This window comes from Apaloderma vittatum, unplaced genomic scaffold (genome assembly GCF_000703405.1).
Source record: "Apaloderma vittatum isolate BGI_N311 unplaced genomic scaffold, ASM70340v1 scaffold22627, whole genome shotgun sequence".
Taxonomy (NCBI): Eukaryota; Metazoa; Chordata; class Aves; order Trogoniformes; family Trogonidae; genus Apaloderma; species Apaloderma vittatum.
The window spans coordinates 24,600-42,331 of NW_009724883.1; the positions used below are offsets into that span (position 1 = coordinate 24,600).

Genomic DNA, 17,732 nt, shown 5'->3' on the forward strand with positions numbered 1-17,732 from the left:
TCTTCGGCTAGGTCCTTCAGGCCTGCATACAGCTTGTCCACTTTGGACTGGCGCATGCTGATACGCTCACTGAAAAAGAACAGAAGAGCACTGAGTCCTCATCGTCTTTTACAAATAATAAAAGTAAACAGGGAAAAAAAACCACCCTACGAGGAACAAAAATAACTCTTGGGGTATTAAATCCAAAGAATGCATGTCTGCTGTGTTTGTGGATTTGACTCAGACACACCACCTCAATCCTCTGCTGGCACAGTTGACCGCACTAGTTGGAAAACTTCTCTGCCCTGTACATATAATCCCCTTGGCTTTAGAGAGTGAAGCTGAGAATCAAGTTCTCCATTTGTTTGACCAGATCACAGTCTTCTCCCGAAACTACAGGCAGGATCTGAGCTGCTGAGGCAAGCAGCGTTTCATTTCCATTTAAATTCTGCTTTGAAGTTCAGAAGTACTCATTGGTTTCTTACTCCCTAAAGCTCAGCATTTCCAGAAGTGGTTAACAATTCTACTTGCTCTCTCTTTTACCTAATATTTTGTCTGAGCCATACAGCCCTGTCAAATTGCCTTCCCTCGGCCTTGTAACATTGATGATGTTACTCCAGTAATCGGTCAAGCTCAGCTAGGAACTGTCAGGAATTCTCACGACCACAAGAGAGTGCTTTTGAGTTAAATATTAATCTGTCACCACAGGCACAGTGTCTTTCCTAAGATAATCCTCCCTCCCTCCCTACCTGTGAAGGCAGAGCAGTGAAACTGATCAGCCGTGCAGTCAAATCATCCTTGCATTCAGAGCAAACAGAGAATTCTGTTTGCTTAGCTGCAGCTCTTGCAGCAAAAGAGTTCTTAAGCTTCCTGATTTCTCCCACAGGGAAAACCATTTATGACAGTGGAGAAAAATTCACCAAAACCAAGATGTTATTGTGCCCATGTTTAAAACATCGGATTCCAGTCTCTGATTCTACTGGCATCTCAAAGCAAACAGGCAAATCTTGGGGAGCACTGTGCTAAGACAGCAGGATAAATGACTGTGACCCTTCGGGCTGGATGTAAGAGTTGGTTGAAGGAATGAGTCTGGACCCATCTCCCAGGGTCTCAGAGCTGGTCTCTCCGAGCTGCTATAGCTCTGCAAGGTGCAGCAGCTCTGGCAGACCTGACACCTGCATAAATGATACAACAGACATTTATTGAAGGTGTCTGGTCCTGTCCAGAAACCAGCAGCTCCAAATCCTAACCCTGCACAGGACCCTGTCTCCAGCCAAATCAGGCTGGTCCAACACTCATCTTGGATTGAGTGAGGCTGAACTCTTCCTCTGTACACTCCTCTAAGCTAACTACTCTTTGCTATAGTCTTTGTGTGTCAGAATGACCCAATGAAGTGACTGTACTGAAAGAATGCATAATCTAACTAAAATCGGCAGTTAATACCTTTCTGGGTGATTATCTGCCACCAAAGTTCTGCTGGTCTTTGAAAGCTGGTGCACAGTTTCAGCATAATCTTCTACAGCTTGTTCCAAAATCTGGTGTTTCTTCAGCATGGACACTGCACTCTGTTCATCCTGTAGTGGCGACAGAGAACAACAGTCAAGTCCCCTACTCCAGGGAAAGGCACCACACAGCAAGTTTGACTTGGTGTGTGAGCAGAAAGCATAGCCAGCTATAAAGAACCGCTCCCAAGTACAGCTTGAAGACAAATTGTTCTGACAATGGAGTATTAATAGTTGAGTTCACAGCAAATGGCACCCACAGAAAGCAAAATAACAAATGAAAGAGTGAATGCAACAACCCCGCTGGGATGCAGAACAAAATTACATCAGCTGTGCACTGAGCATGTTGAATTTCCTCTTCTGTGAAGCTCTTTGTGTGTTTACACAACACTGGTGATTGTGCAGGGCTCAGAAAAATGGAACAGTTTGAGGCACGTCACTTGTCAGACTCTTCAATGACGGCCTGGGTCAAAGGAAGAAATCCTGTGGAGTCTGTGCCAATGGATTCTCCACCAAAGTGCCTGGAGAAATTCAGATCAGAACTTTCTATGCGTTGTTAGGATTGAGAAAAACAACCCTCAACTCTCAGCGTTAACTGGTATTGTCAATGAGCCTTTTCATTAAAATACTTTGCCTGATGAACTGATTCACATTAGTACTCCTTTTTATTTGCACTGCTTAGATAGAAAAAACAACAACCAACCCTTCTTCACTGAAGACTGAGCATCCACAGAATGTGTTATACTGATGCAGTGCTGAGTTTTATTTTATCAGGGCAGTGAACACTGTGCATTTATGTAAATAACAAATAAGCTACAGCACACTAACACCTACTTGTAGAAAGAGAAGTTCATCTAACTCTTTGGCATGGTCTGATGCCATTCGATTTCACTTCACTGGGAGTAAAAGCTGACAACTAAAGGCATCAACTGAGTGACCATCAGGCCCTGTTTCAAAGACAGGTATGACATGCTGTTCCCGGCGATTCAAAACTAACGGAGAACTTGACCTAACTGGACTGCATTGCTAACTGACCTCACAGCAAAGGCAGGCCCATGGTTGCCATCCACAGGCTGAGGACGCTTCACTGATTCTGTACAGCAAGGCTTATCAGAGGTGTCGCAACAGAGAGAAGGGATGATCACCTGAGGCTTCACAGGGGAATTACATTTGTTTATGTTACCATTACATTAGCGACACATTAAATTATATCACCTGCCTCCCTCTAGCTAAGCAATCAAAATCAAATTAGTGTCGCTGTGGAGCTGCTCACCTTGGCTTTCTCTTCCGACATCATGTAGAGCTCCTGCTCACTCATCCAGGCCTCAGCCTCGGCGGCATCGAAGTAATACTGCTGTGCTCTGTGGGACTCCTCCAGGCGCTTATGGCGTTTCTCTGTCTCCTCGATCAGGAGGTTCCACAGCTGCTGCAAGTCTGCAAGTCTCTGCCGAATGGCTTCAGCGTTAGGGCTACTCTCCGTGATAATGTTTTGACTCCTCTCAAAAATGTCATCTATACGAGGCTGATGTCCCTGGATTTCTTTCTGAAGGGTCTACACGGTAGAAAAGCAGACTGATGAGACACTGCACCAAAGAGAAAAGAAATGCCTGCTCCCTGACTTGCCACCACCTGGTGGGCACCCTGCCCCTCTGTAGCACATCACCGCTGAAGCATCTATCGTTTTATCCCAAGCCTTCCTGAATTAGTTAGCACTAAGAAGAAGCAACAGGTATGGAGCTCCAACAGCATCGCCTTACCTGATTTTTCTTTATTAGTAGCTGCACAGTCTGGAGGTTGTGTCCGTGGTCAGTAGATGTAGCTATAGGCATCCTCTCTCCAACCCACAACTGAAAGTAGGAGAAGAGTAGATATGATTTCAAGCAACCCCAGATACAGTTAGGTGCACACAGGATGCAAAAGTATCTCAAACATGCCATTGAGAGACGTGACCAAGAACTTTCTTCTCATGATAGCTCTGCAACAGGTGTGACATTTTCCTGTTATCTAAGGAATAGGGTTTCTTTTAAACTCACAATTTCATCTTCCACATCCCGGTTGAACTGGTGGATCTCTTTGGAGGCGAGCAGGTTTGCCTTTCTTTCATTCAAAGGTTCCAACAACTCCAAAAATTTCTTTTCTACAGTAAGGCGTTTGCCATCCACCTCATCTGTACTCTTCCCTTCTTGACTTAAAGCCCGTGCCTGGCTTTGCAGCTCCTCTATCTCCTTCTTCCGAACATCCATTTGATTCTCCAGCATCTAAACAGAAATATGGCAAAAAGGTCCTGAAAACCAGGGCAAAAGCAGTTGGTATAATGAGGGTATATCAACAGCTGCCTCCTAAGAGGAACAGACACTAGTCAGTAAGGATTTACCGCATCAATAATTATCATAGAATCCATATTGCAAGGAACGAGGCCTAAATACAGAGTCACAACTGCAGTCACCTGCTGAAACCCCTCAGCTACACCTGCTTGTGCCAATGGCAAATTTGGCCAATGGCACAGCTGAATCTCTTCTATCAGTTGTTCAGGTTAGTCTGAATAACTCTGGAGCTCAGCTAATTGCACACAAGGGCTTCATTGCTCCCTGCTCTCCTTGCTACTCCTTGATGCTTTTGCGGCAAGGAATCAGAGACCAACCATTTCTGAACAAGTCTGAATCACAGGCAGGCAGCCATGCACAGAGAGGGAATGACCGGTGACTGGAGGAGTAGAGCAGTAGACAGAAGAGATACTCATGTGAGGAAGAGATACTCATGTGAGGAAGGCAGCATAAGGTAGAGGCGGTATCAAGAGATTAACAGCTGATCTGTTTCTCACTGCATTTCCAGTTCTTCTTAAAGATATGTGAAATAACAGGAAGGAAAAAAAGCAAATCAACTCTTTACTAAAGTGAAACGATCCCCCGTCTGCTCCTTTTAAGTGCAGGTATCTGTTGTCTACCCGCTCTGCAACCTGCACTCCCTTTACCTGCTGCTTCTTCAACAGGATGTTGACACTGGTGAGATCTTTTCCGTAGTCGTCCGACTGAATTTGACTCTCCAAACCATTCAGCCACTTATCCAAATCAGCACAGCTCTGGGTGAAAAGCTCCGCCTTGTTTGCATCAAAGAGACGCTGAGCCTTGGTCTGGGTAGTAGATTCAAGCTCTTCCCACATCTGATGGAGACCCGTCAGCTTTTCTTTCACTACAGCTTCAGTCTCTGGCTTCTCTGCAATGAGCTGCATCCCCTCCTGCAAAGCAAAAAGCCACAAAATGGTACCTCCTCAGAAGCACTCACAGACCGTTAGCTGAATTATTCTGATTACAAAGCACTCAGGATCCCTCATCAACCACTCATTTTCTGTCTCCAATTACCCGGTGATTCCTTCCAGAACATCAGCTCCCAGGTCTGCCTTGTTGCCAGGAGGAGGGTTTCTTGGCAACGGGAAGGTCAAGCAACATCTCCTTTCACCTCCCCACCACACACGTTCCTTTGTGGGAGCTCCTGGGACCACTGCTCAGATGGGAGTGGAGCCGTGTGTGATATGGGTTATGTCATAGAATCATAGAACAGAATCACAGAATTGCTTCGGCTGGAAGGGACCTTAAAGATCATCTCCCACTAGTTCAGGTTACTCAAAGTCTCATCCAGCTTGGTCTTGAACACTGCCAGGGAGAAGGCATCCACAGTTTCGCTGGGCAACCCCTCTCGGTGTCAAATGGGTTAGAGCAACTACCGTGGGTCTAAGCTAATATGAGAGGAACACTCCTTGGGAAGCAGGAACCCTGCACCCAGCACCACTGCAACACATGGACTTGAGATATCGTTTTGCCTTTATGACTGCATCAGTTTTGGCAATATTTTTGTTATTCTAACTATACTTCTACCTCTGAATCCGAGAGGTGCTGACAAGGGACGAAACCCTTTCAGATGTTAACACCACTCAGAATCCAGCACATCTAATAGCTGTGACCACTGCTAGCATTAATACAGAGACTGTTAGCTGTGGCTCTGTACACAACTTTGGTACTTTGGTGCAACTTGATTTTTCAGAGGCAAAGGGTGAGGACATTAGCATCACTAAAAAAGTACTTCAGTACTAAGAGCAGCCTTCTAATTACCCCATTAAAGGGTATTGCTATTTGCAGATCACAGAAAAGCCTCTAATGGGATCCAGAGTGCCAACCTGAGAGAGGAAATGAGCAATTAAGCTAACTTACACTGAACAGAAACCCACTGTCAGAGTTAAGGACGAGACCTCCTCAGTGCTGCACTTGAGAAATTGGGGGAGGAAAGTACAGCTCATCACAGCATATTAAAGCCTTCAGAGTAACTTGATACAGAACTGCGAATCTTAATTAATTACAAAATTGGCTGTACTTTATCTCATGCACTGATTTTGCACGGGGAAAGGAAGCATGATTATAGTCCTGGATGAATGAATGATAACCAGCATGGTGGCACAGGAGTCTTAAATTCAGTTATTCGCCCACATTTAGTTATTTCTCAAGAAGTACTTCTACTTTACTAGTTCAAACCACAACATTTGCCCTTTTTTTTACCCTTTGAGTATGAAAACTAGGTTATGCCTTCCCCCAACAGATGAGAAAGACAAGAGAAAATTAAACCTGCAACTCAGCCAATGAATATTCTGTGAGAATGTCTCGGATAAAAACCATTTAACACCAGTGAGGAATAAAATGGGTTAGATGAAGATACAACACAACAGACACTTATTCTAGAGCAGTGGAATCTCCTTTTTGCCTTAGCTGGAGAGATGATTCAAGAACCGACTCCACAGAAGGACAGATCCCATCTCTGCACATAATCATCTTCAGCAAAGACGAGCGCATTTTTCAGGCATTCTTCAGTTACCTTTTTGATCTTCTCCAGCCATTCTTTGTTGGATGCAAGCTCTGCCATAAATGCCTGGTGCTTCAGCCATTTGCTGTGCAGGTTCCTTGCCTCATCGTAGGACATATCTTGGGCTGTAAGCATCTTCTCGTTGATCCAGAGCGAGAGCTGAAAAGGAGAATATGCAGCTGTTTGTGAAAACATTTGTAGCATGAAACAATGCAAAGTATCAAAATGCCTCCAGATCAAGGACAAAGAGATGCCTCTACAGAAGAGCTGCATGAGATTCAGAGATGGTTCAGACAAGATGGTTCAACAGTTAAACATCTATCCCCAATATATAAACAGCCCATGACTCGACTAGAAAGGAATCAACTCCACGATGAGCAAAAGCAAACATAAAGGTCTCGTCCACTTCAACAGCAAGAGAAACAGTGACATGTGTCCTACTTATTGGTCACAGTGCACTTCCATACCGCTCTGCCCTTGCAAATTTACTCCATGTGCTACTCGGGAATTTGTTCACTTGCTCAATCGCCTGCAGGGTCTTGGTACTCAGGACTTTCCCTTTCCCATTACATAAAATCCAGGACTGATTTAATTCTGTTTTTCTGCAAATACAAAGGCACTGAGAACAACTTCCAGATCAACACCAGAGAAAATCAATACTTGAAAAGATAGCTGATTTGCCAAGGGCAAACAGAATGTGAAAATGTTCATAGCAGCCAACATCAAATTTCCTCCTAGGCTGAGTCTGACTGCTTTATCCATCCCTTAACTGTGGGTAAAAACCACGATTCACAGGAACGTTTATAGAATCTGAAAAAGATTCTTTTTCCACATATTTAGAGTTGTCTACTGATGCGGAAAATGTCAAAACAAATCTAAGCTTTGCTTCTAGAGCGCCACTCCAGCGACAAACGCCGTCCTGCCGAGGAAGAGCCCTGACAAGAGGAGTAAGGGAGCACAGGCAAGACTCGCTATTTCTCTGCTGCGTACTCAGGCTACAGGGCAACAAACCTGTTTACCGTTCACAAGCCTTTTTTAATTTGTCCCTTAAAGGCACTGTTAAGCTCCACAAGAAGAGAAAACTTATCACAGGAATCGAAGAAACTCCTCATCTGACCTTGCTATCAAGTCTGAAGCGAAAAACGCTCATGTTAATGAAGACCTCTGTAGGTAGCGAAGTTTACAGTTACAACCAGCTACTGGGCTGCTTTACAATGAAAGGCTACAATAAGGATTACGGTATAACCCAGAATTAGTGGTTTTACTCCTGCCTCTCTGGGCAGGAGACAGCTGCTATACTCTGAAAATTGCACTGCTTGTCTTTCAGTGTTTGCTTTTACTCAGCCACAGCATTAAGTCTTCCGAGGATTTAAAAGAGCTTCCCCAGTAAAGGCAGTTAACGTTCACTTGAATAGACGGAGGGAGCCGAGTGGTACACAGCCAGGGACCTTGAGAGTAAAACGGTCACTTCCGACTCTCACGAGGTTGTTATAACCCTTCTGATAATATAGAACTGCAAACAAAGCAATTACAGAGTGATTAATAAAGTCTAGTTTTTGCTACAGTCACTGGAAGTCAGTATCTTCAGCGTGGAAGTAGACGTAAAAAACAATACAGTAATTCCCTAGAACAGTGACTCAAACTGGCAGTGCTGGAGTACTAGCTCTCCAGAAAAACCTTAAGTCTGCTGGTAACAAGAGCCAAGCTAGCTATCAGCTTTCCTCCCAACCTTCGCACCTACACTTGAAAATTTTGCTTGTGCTCTCAGCTCCCAGAAGCCGGTAACCCCCTGCAACAAAAACCAGGCACAAACTAAGTGGAACATGGAGACAAAACCCTTGTAAACCTGGCAGATCAACAATGGGAGGTGAAAGAGCAGCAACTGCTGCTGCACTTCCCAGACATTGCAAACACCCAAGTTGACACAACCTATCTTGTGGTGGAAGGTTCCCAGCCGTCTGCACTGCATGACAAAACCTGCCGGCACAGCCCGCGAACAGGCAGAAAACTTCTGATGCATGGAGTCTCGCCAAATGATTTTGCTCTGGCGTCCCTGAAGAAATTAGTCCAGACAGTGCTGGGACTTCCAAGAACTTACTGGGAAGGGTCAGCTTTAACCTCATCGAAGGTGAGCTGTGAAAGTGCAGGAAGTCAAAGGAAACTAAATTTATCCCATCTCCTCTTCTCAGGGTTTTCTGCTGTCACTCTTTATTTCATTCACTCCACAAATTTATTTAACTTGTATTTATGAATGCAAGAAACAAGTCAAAAAAAAGCAACACCGCAGGATTAACCCTACTACTAACAACAAGAAAATCTGCTGTGTTTTCCCTGTTCCATGACCTGGAGGAAAGGTTTACCGTTGCTGAGCTGTGGTTACTGTGGTTATCCTGCACCTCCTCGAACTCTGGCCCGGCTCACTGCCTCGCTTGTGAGTTGGAGGCAGGAAGGAGGTAGGGGCAGCAGGGCACTCTCACAATAAAGTTTCAGGTCAGAGCGGCCAACAAGGAAGCTGGCTGCCCTGGGGAAGGAGAAAACACTCTTCCTTTCCTCAAGTTACAGCCAGATGGGAAACTGTCCCTAAGGTGGCGGGCAGGAACGCCGAAGGATCACTGCCGAGTGAAACAGAGACAGGTTCAAATCTGTTTTCTAACAATTCTCGGCTTCGCAGTCAGCACTGACAAAAAAAGCAAAGTGCGAGGCATTCTCTTGGCTCCCTTTCACCCGGCAGGACAGTGCTGCCCCACCGCACCATCCCTCCAGCCCGACACCGCTTTGTAATCACGCTAATGCAAATTCTAAGTGTCATTATGGCTGTCTTCTCAGAAAACAACCGTTCACTTATTGTCAAGGCTAATGTCTTCTCAAAAAGGATGGGAGAGATTTGTAACATGCAGGTATTGTAAGCTCTGCCTCTGAACTGAACAGTCGAGACATCCATGCTTTAGTGGCTGGAGAGCAACAATAGAGAGGAAAGGCACTCAGGCAGTCAGACACTAGAGCTTTTATGTTTTCCCTTCTCCTTCAACGATGTAAGGGGAAAAAATCAGATCCTCGGGAACACAACCACATTGACACAGAGGCTACAAAAGTTCCAAGAATGAGTGGGATTTTCATACCAGAGCTGTTACAGAGGAAGGAAGAAGCTGCTGCTAATAACAGCAGATTCTTTTTGCTCATCCCTCATGTTTTTACTACCGAGGAAGGAGCAATTTAAGCCAAGTTCATGGCTGGCTTACGCAATGCAGGAAACCAGACTGCATCTAGGCAACCAAGCAGCAAACATCACTTGCCCAGTTTATCATCGTCATTCTGTTTGTACAAAATCTCAGCTGTGGGCAATCCCGCTCAGACACACTGCTGTGACTTCCAGTCTCTTGTACCCAGCTCAGAAGTGCAGCTAAGGTACCAAATCGTGCATTTAACAGCATAGCTCTGGTCACAGTCAGCTCTCTTGGTAAACTTCAGGTAAGGGCAGCTGGCTTTCAACACACCTTACGGGTAAGGCTCTTCAGTATCTGTCAGCACTGCACAAAATAACCTGAAAATTACTTGATTAATTCCTCATGCTAGGAACATGATTATTCCTAGCATTAAAATGTTGTCTTCAGTGTAGTTGGTCCATGTTAAGTCACTAGAAAACGTGAAAAGGATTCCTTTATGTTACATGTTATAGTCCTTAAACACATGCAAACCATCAGATAAATAACACATTAAAAATGATCCAGTTTAATCCCACTCCCCTTTTACTCCTAACCTGTTCCTCTGACTAATGTTTTGTAGAAACCACTCGAAATCTCCTGCACCAGGCCACACACATATATACAGCTGTAGACAAAATTCTTAATGAGTTCAGCACTAAGGCCACCACATTCCACGTGATTAATTTATACTGCTTTTGGCAATTTTCCCTGTCTTTATCTTAAATGACAAAAAGAAATTCAGCTCAGGAGGAAGCAAACAACACCAAAAAAAAGCCAAAAAAGCAGATTTTTTTTTTATTTACTCCACACTAAATACTACTGGATGACCAGACTGCAAAATGCTGAATATTCCTGTCCTCATAAATTATGGGGTAAGAATGCTCTCCTGCAGGATACAGTGACAGAAGTGAAAGGATGTAATTTACCTCTTGGCAATCCTGAAGAAACTTTTGAAGATCCCTGTTATCTTTCAGTCTCATCAGCAGTTCACTGGCTGCTTCACGGTTCTTCCGATGTCTAGAGAAAAAAATAATAGCAGAGATAAAAAAACCCTTGAAACAGGCAATTCATGCAAAACTGTCATTTGTTTCTGTAGCCTCTCTGGGATACACAAATCAAAGGACTATGTGGTGTGTCTGTTAGTGCCTTTCAAACGAAGGGCATTTTGGAAGCTCAGAAACCTGCCTGTTTCTGCAAATAGAAGCTTTCTGCACACTGGAATGTATTTCTCAGAGCATTTAAGAGTAGACAGATCAGAGTCTAAAAGCCCTATTTATAATTCGGAACTGTTTGGCCCTTGAAGTACGAGTCACACTGGCAGTCCCCAAGGTCCTGGGGGGTCCTTCAAATGGACACAGTGCCTGAAGAACCAATTCCCAAGTCCCTCTGAATATGTTTTTAACTAATGCTTGATTTGGAGTAGTTATCCCTGTCCTTCAGTACTTTCATTATTCATGAGGCAATTCAGATGGAGGAGGCAAAGAAGATAATTTTTATTTACTGCTCATTGAATTAGATTTGCTCTTATTTCACTGTACAGGGTCTTACAGTGAAATATTGCTGCCCTCTGCGATCATCTAAGATAAATAAGGATAGAGTTGGAAATTATTTTAAAGGGTGGCAATTTATGAGATGATCTCACCTCATACTGGCAATAGCTAAATAAATCCACGTTAGTGGAAGTCTCCAGAGACTCACGATGTTCTAGAAATCTATAAATTACACCTTGATGACAACAACTGGATTAAGATACCACTTTTCCTGATCTACAGTAAGTTAGAGAGCAAGCTCTCGTGCAAGAATTTAGTGGCTTCAGAAACACAAGGAATACTTTGGGATACACTTTACCTAAATGAAAAATGTCTGTAGGCAGGGCAATAGGAGAAAACCCTTTACAGGACTACAAATTGCTTCTCTTTTGTCTCAACAGCTTCCTCTGAATAACCAGGCAAGCAGCATGTCTATAGCTGTAGGTCAAGAAAACTGATCTACAGATCAGATGGCGAGGAAGACATATGTAATTATCAAAGCTAGAGGCTGGAGTCCAAGCCCAGGTAATCTCGAAGGTTCGACAGGGGCTATCTGACAGAGCACAAAGGAAAGGACACAGAAGTTGTGCCTCAGGAGAAATCTTTGCAGCATAGTTCACATCTCTGCATTTGATTCCACTCTTTCTTGGCTGATTTTTATACGCCTGGGCAAACACAGTGCATTACTCAGGTTGCTAAAATGAAGCAAGGAATTGCTTGGGTGATTTTATCATGATGATTTCATAGCTTTAAGGCTAGACTGTATTACAGACTCATGTATTCTGGAGATGACAAACATGAGGCTATAAGGAGACTTTTCGAGAGTAAGTAGGGAAGTCTTTATGTTAAGAAAACTTAAGTCTATACAAACTAACAAAAATATCTTCCAGAGTGTTGGAAATACTAACGTCAACAACTTTGAAGGGAAACCACACAGGGATATAAAAAACAGATGACAACATGGCTTTTTTCCTTGGTTTTTTTTTGTCTTCAGCATTAGAGCTATTTAATTGTAAAAGGTGGTTTAGTTGTCCAAGATGACCTGGAGTGAGACTGAAAGATGAGTATTTGATGACCTGTAACAAAGTTTAAACTGGATACTTGAAGATGTGGTAGCAGTATTTTCAGGATGGACACTGCAGGAACAGGCAGGAATTCCTGTATTTTCATCATAGAATAGTTTTTATGGGATTAAGGAGCCTTAAGAAGTCATTCAGTCTGTTCTGCCCCAGACTGGCTATATCTAAACATTACTAGTTCCTTGTTCATGTTTCCCTAAATTCTTCAAAAGCTCCAACAACGCATTTGGTCCCCATGCGATCTAGTTGAGAGGCGTCCCTGCCCATGACAGGGAGGTTGCATTAAACGACCTCTAAGGTCCAGCCTAGGCCATTCTATTGGTTCTATGACAGAGATTTTAGAATTTTCTGTGCATAACCACCCCTAACACAAGAAAGCTTCTCCCACCCTCTACTACCAGTATGTCAGAAGGGCTTTACCTGGAATAAACAAACAGGCAGACAGCCTGGAGAATAGAACCCTTTGTAAACCAAATTTTTAGGCTACAAGCACTCGACCATCAATGGGGGCTGGAGAAGAGCACAAAACTTACTGTTCAATGGCTGACTGCAGTCATAATTCTTAAAATCCTGCTCTTCTGAGATGCGAACGGCAGAGAAGGGCCAGAAATTCAGTCCCTGTCACACTCAAGACTGTCATCAAGTGCTTCTTATTAATTTGCTGAGATAGTTTGTGGAAGTAGTTCGTGGAAGTAGTTTGTGGAAGTAGATCCCACACTTGCAGAGAAGAGTTTGCTCTGCCGACTCTAGTTATTTTGAATGACTTTGAATTCATCTGCCTGTTTACATAAATAATCACATAGGTGACTTACAGCACTGCAGTGTCTGGGGCTACACTAAAAGGGAGCTCCCCTATGCATTTGCTGAAGAGGCAACTTCAGATCCAAATGTCCATGCTAAGCCAGACCTATACAGCAAAAGAGGGGACAGTGAATGTCCCGCAGTCAGTTAAAACATGAGGACAGCCTCCTTCTGTGGCAGCATTATGAAGAATCTAAAACAGGAAAATGAGATGTGTTAAGCACAAAGAGGTGTCTGACTCAAATTAATACAAGACCAGAGCACCAAAATTTGCCACAATGTTCCCAGGCTCTCTCCCCAGGGACCCCAAAGATGCTAAAAATGCTGAAAACTGACAAAATCGCTTGTGGTTTAACTGTAAACCTCTGGGTTTCAAAGCCCGTGCAGGAACAATAAATCTTACACGTAGCATGAATGCAACTGCCTCCTAAGAATACTTGAGATATATGTGAGCCAGTTTTAGTTTCTCCAGTCGTTCCAGCAAACAACAGGCACCATCCTCTCTGAATAGGCAAGAACAAAAATTACTTCTGGTCTTTGTTGGGCAGAAAGTTGCACAAATACAAAAGTTGATGAAAATCAGACCCAGAACACAAACTGAGACAGATCTGCCACTGCCTTTAAATTGAATCTCATTTGCAAAATCAGAGAGGCCATGCAGGGCAGGTCAGCAGTGCCCTTACACTCTTCCAGTAGAAAACGGAGGAGAAAATGCTCCCCCTCTAGCTGGTAGAACCAGCAGCAGAAGTCAAAGCAGGGACAGCTGCCCCGGGGAAACCAGCTTCTTTCCTAGCCAGCAAGAGCTTTATTCAAACCCATCTTCTCCTTCCCTCACCCTTTCTCCACGTCCTTATTCCCATTTATTTCTCCCTGTGAACTGCGCTAAAAGATTGTGCTTTATGTTGCATTGCATAGCTCCATTCTGCTCCTGCGCTCTCCTCTCCTTCCTAACCCTGGTGCCTACCACAGCCATTTAGATGGTAACCACCTCCGGGCAGGGTCTGTTTGCTGTACCAACGGACAGTGGGGTCTCCTCTGAAATAGCCTGAAAGCATATAATACTAAAAACTACAAAGAGCTCCATATGGGAAGTACGGAGCTGCCACACGTATTTGTACTTGTTTGTTTTGGTCCTTTGTTATACATCCAGGTGGAGCTTGGTTGGGAGAGCGATTTTTTGTAAAAACCAAAGAGGCTTCCTTTGCTACCACTCCCACTACACCCAGCTCTAAGGCTTTGTTCTCAAGGTTTATCAGCCTTACAGACTCCAAGAACAATCCTGCGGATTTCCTGAATAGCAGCATGCCGGATGGTTTTTGCAGCACTCTGCATAAATAGCTTTGGAATTGAGGAAATACGGTGGAAAAAAGCAAGCTTAAAAAAACCCTACAGTCTCCAGGAGTTGCCTTGCTGTTCAGAGTAGGAACTTCAGCAGATGTTGCACAGGCAGAATGGCCCAGGTGGCAAGTTGGACCACAGGACATCTGGGACACAGAGAAGTAGCTGCACTGGGGCGAAAGGCTCAGCAGAACCCCACAGCCTGAATCTCCCTGCAGAGCTCCCAGGATACAGGGTGAAGCTGCCTCTCTCCCACTCCAGCCACCTCAGAAAGGGCTGCAAGAAGCAGCAGACTACTTGTGGCTATATCCTTGGGTGCTGTCTTTTAATATTCCAAAAGTTGCAGAAAGAAGACACCTAACCAGAAAGCCAGGATCAAATACTCCTGTTTCTGTAAGTGGATAGGAACACTTACAGAAAGTCAGAGAGGGTAAATAAGGAAAATTAATTTCCTAGCTTTTACCCTGAATGCTTTCAGATAATCTCTTCCTCCTGCTCTTTGCAGATTCTCTTTGGGATCTAAAGAGAGTCAGTCTGGTTAGAGAGAGAATGAAAACGTGAGGTGTTCTTGGGGTCAGGTTGTCAGAGGGCTCAGAGGCCCTCAGCAGGCTCCGCGAACGGGAAAATCCACCTTTCTTGAAGCAATGAGCCACAGGTGAAGTGACTGCATACACAGTAGGACCTGTTTGCCAAAATGGAAAAGGCACAGCAATTTCTGAACTACTTCAGTTCAGTCTCTCCTTGGAGATAAAGGCACCTGGGCAACTCCAAGCTTACTGGCTATGGGAGGACGCAAGTCTGACAGAAGGGTCGTCAGTAACACTCGACATAGAAGTTCTGTATGAGCTTAATGCTGTGTTCTGACACTTGTGATTATTGAAAAGCATCCTGAAAGACTCTACTATTAGTCAAACTAAAAGCAGGAAGAACCATGAATCACGGCCACCAACACTGAACATTTGGTTTACAAAGAAAAAAATAAACTTTTAACGTTTTACAGCATCTGTGTCACAGCTAAGGAGGCAAAGCAAAAAGACTTGCTCTGGGATGAAAGACACATTTGTTCCACCACTTCCTAATCTGATTTCAGAAGAGCCAGACAAGTTGGAGAAGGCGATCAAAGCCAAGCGGGTGGGGTACATACAATGCCAGTTATGCTCCTGAAGGGCCACATTCCTTCCTCAGAGGAAGGACAGAAACACATTACTGTAATTAAAGGCAGCAGTGAAAAGTAAGACTTGCAGAACCAGGTAGAGCTAACTGCTACAGCTCCCACCACAATATACAGGCTGTTAATACGCCCAGAAGTATACAGGAACACTTGTATAGCCAAATTCTGGTAGTGAGCTCATTACCTAGCAAGTCTCTAGAAAACAGGAGAGGTAATATTTAATTAAGATTAGCCCGGCACATTTTTGAAACATTACAGTTTTTGTTTTTCCAGAGAGTGAAGAAAACAGTCTGCAACCGACATTTTCTAACATGTTACTCTGCCTTTGGATTCTAGTAAGAGGACGTCGCTTGGAGAACAGAATGAACTATGAACACCAACATTCCGCCATCATTTGGACCTTACCTGTCATCAATGGAGTCCACTTTCTCCTGGATTTTATCAGAGTTAATGTTCCCGTCACTAACTAGCCTCCTGCCGGTCTCTACGACCGCATTGATCTTTTCTTCATTGGCATCCATCGTGGTCATGAAATCCTCCTGTTTTTTAATAGCAGCTTCTGCTCCTTCCAAGGTAGTGGGCATTTCCGTGTGTGCCAAAACATACTCCTGGGATTAAAGCATAAATCAGAGAGGTCAAACTATTAGATTCACCACATATGACAAGAAATGTCTCCCAACAACACTTAGAAGTAAAACACAAAAAAGTAAATCAGAATTTTTAAAAAAAGGCAATTTATCTGTTTGTAGCTCTCCTGTCAAATGATCTTGTTTGTCAACTGGCTGCAGTATATGGTGCCAACTGCAGAAATGAAAGAAGGTCTTGACCACTTGCCTGGTTATTAAGAAATGCTTCTGCTTGCTTGGTATCTCTGAGGAAGAGCTGGTAGGCATGAGACTGGGAAAGCAGATTTTGCCTGTTCTCCCACATTTTGTGAAGCTCATTCCATCCAGTGTCCAAAGCTTGTAGACGTTGGCGTAAGAACATGTACTGTGCGTCAGTTTGCCCTTGTGTCACCATCTCACCCATGTCCCTCATTTTCTGATAATCTTCCTCATAATTGTTGATTTCGTTCTTAATGTTCTCATGTTGGGTGAGCAGCTTCTCAGCCTCTGTCAGCGTGTTTGGCATATCTTCGGATGCGATTGCAGTCTGTGTTCTGGATAGCCATGACTGGAAGTCATCCAGGTCTCTCAGGAACTGCTGCAGTTTGCTTGCCTCTCCAAGGGACTCCTCCCGGTTCTTGAGGGTGGTCTTCATTTCTTCCCACACGTCGTTGATCTCTGCAAGCCGTGAAAGGATAGCCTGGGCCTGGTCAGGATGCTCTGATTCCAACTTTTCTGCCTCTTTTTGCAGGTCACTTAGTTTGGCTTCGATGGCTACCAGGTCCCGTTCCATGCCCGTGAGCTTTCTCTGCAGGGCCATCACTCCAGCGAGATCATTACCCAGATCCTGTGTGGATTCAATCACTTTGGTCTTTTCCCTGATCCAGGATTTGGTTTCATTACATTCAAGATGGTAGTTCTGGATACTCAGAGCAGAGAGCAGAGCATCCTTCTTCCTATCCACCAGTTCTCTGAACTGGCTCCATCTGAAATTCACAAGGAGAAAAAACAGCAGAGAAATTGAGATTTGTGTATAATAAGGGAAAAGGCAACACTGAGTCCTTAAAAGCATAATTTTTCCTCAAGTGAAAAATTGCTAGTTACATCTAATTTTCACACTAAACATACTCCCTTGGTTTATTCTGAAGCCAAAGAATGGGTGAGTTTACATGAAATCATATTGGTTTCTTTTTTATCGTAATAGTCATTACAGTAAATTTCCACCCCTCAAATCGAGGTACTGATACACTCAGGAGCAGACTAAAGTCAATAGCAGAACTCTATCCGTTAAGCAAATATTTGAAAGACATGACTCTTCTTCCTTTTGAAGCTTTAAAGGCCTGCCTTGAAGATACTTCAGGTGACAGTATCAGAATACCTTAAAAAACACATATAAGAAAGACAAATGACCCCACTGTACTTGTTTCAGCCAGTGTCATGTTAATGAGCACACAGCCTCTGCTCACCTTGTGTTGAGTTTGTCTTGTTGGGCTTTGATCTCCTTCTCGCTTGGGTGGCCGCTGTGCATCAGCTGCCTGGCAATTTGGTTCACCACTGCAACGCGAGATGCCTGATTGTTCATTTCTGGTTCTAAGCTTTCAAACCTGGAGTCGGGGCAAAAAAACAAAAAACAAAAAGATCACACAGGCATTAGAGAATCTGAGACACAGGCAAGCT

At 43.9% G+C, this 17,732-nt stretch overlaps 1 protein-coding gene across 1 annotated transcript in view; it reads right to left on the reverse strand.

The window, feature by feature from the left end:
- LOC104276409 (spectrin beta chain, non-erythrocytic 1-like) overlaps positions 1-17,732 on the reverse strand; it is an 89,810-nt gene that overhangs the window by 17,906 nt on the left and 54,172 nt on the right. The window contains 11 exon segments of the mRNA XM_009872708.1: positions 1-69; positions 1,423-1,553; positions 2,755-3,033; positions 3,239-3,328; positions 3,515-3,739; positions 4,453-4,716; positions 6,342-6,488; positions 10,459-10,549; positions 15,856-16,058; positions 16,285-17,041; positions 17,522-17,659. The exon segment at positions 1-69 is cut by the window's left edge and continues 16 nt beyond it. Of these exon segments, the coding sequence (XP_009871010.1) occupies positions 1-69; positions 1,423-1,553; positions 2,755-3,033; positions 3,239-3,328; positions 3,515-3,739; positions 4,453-4,716; positions 6,342-6,488; positions 10,459-10,549; positions 15,856-16,058; positions 16,285-17,041; positions 17,522-17,659 (2,394 nt within the window).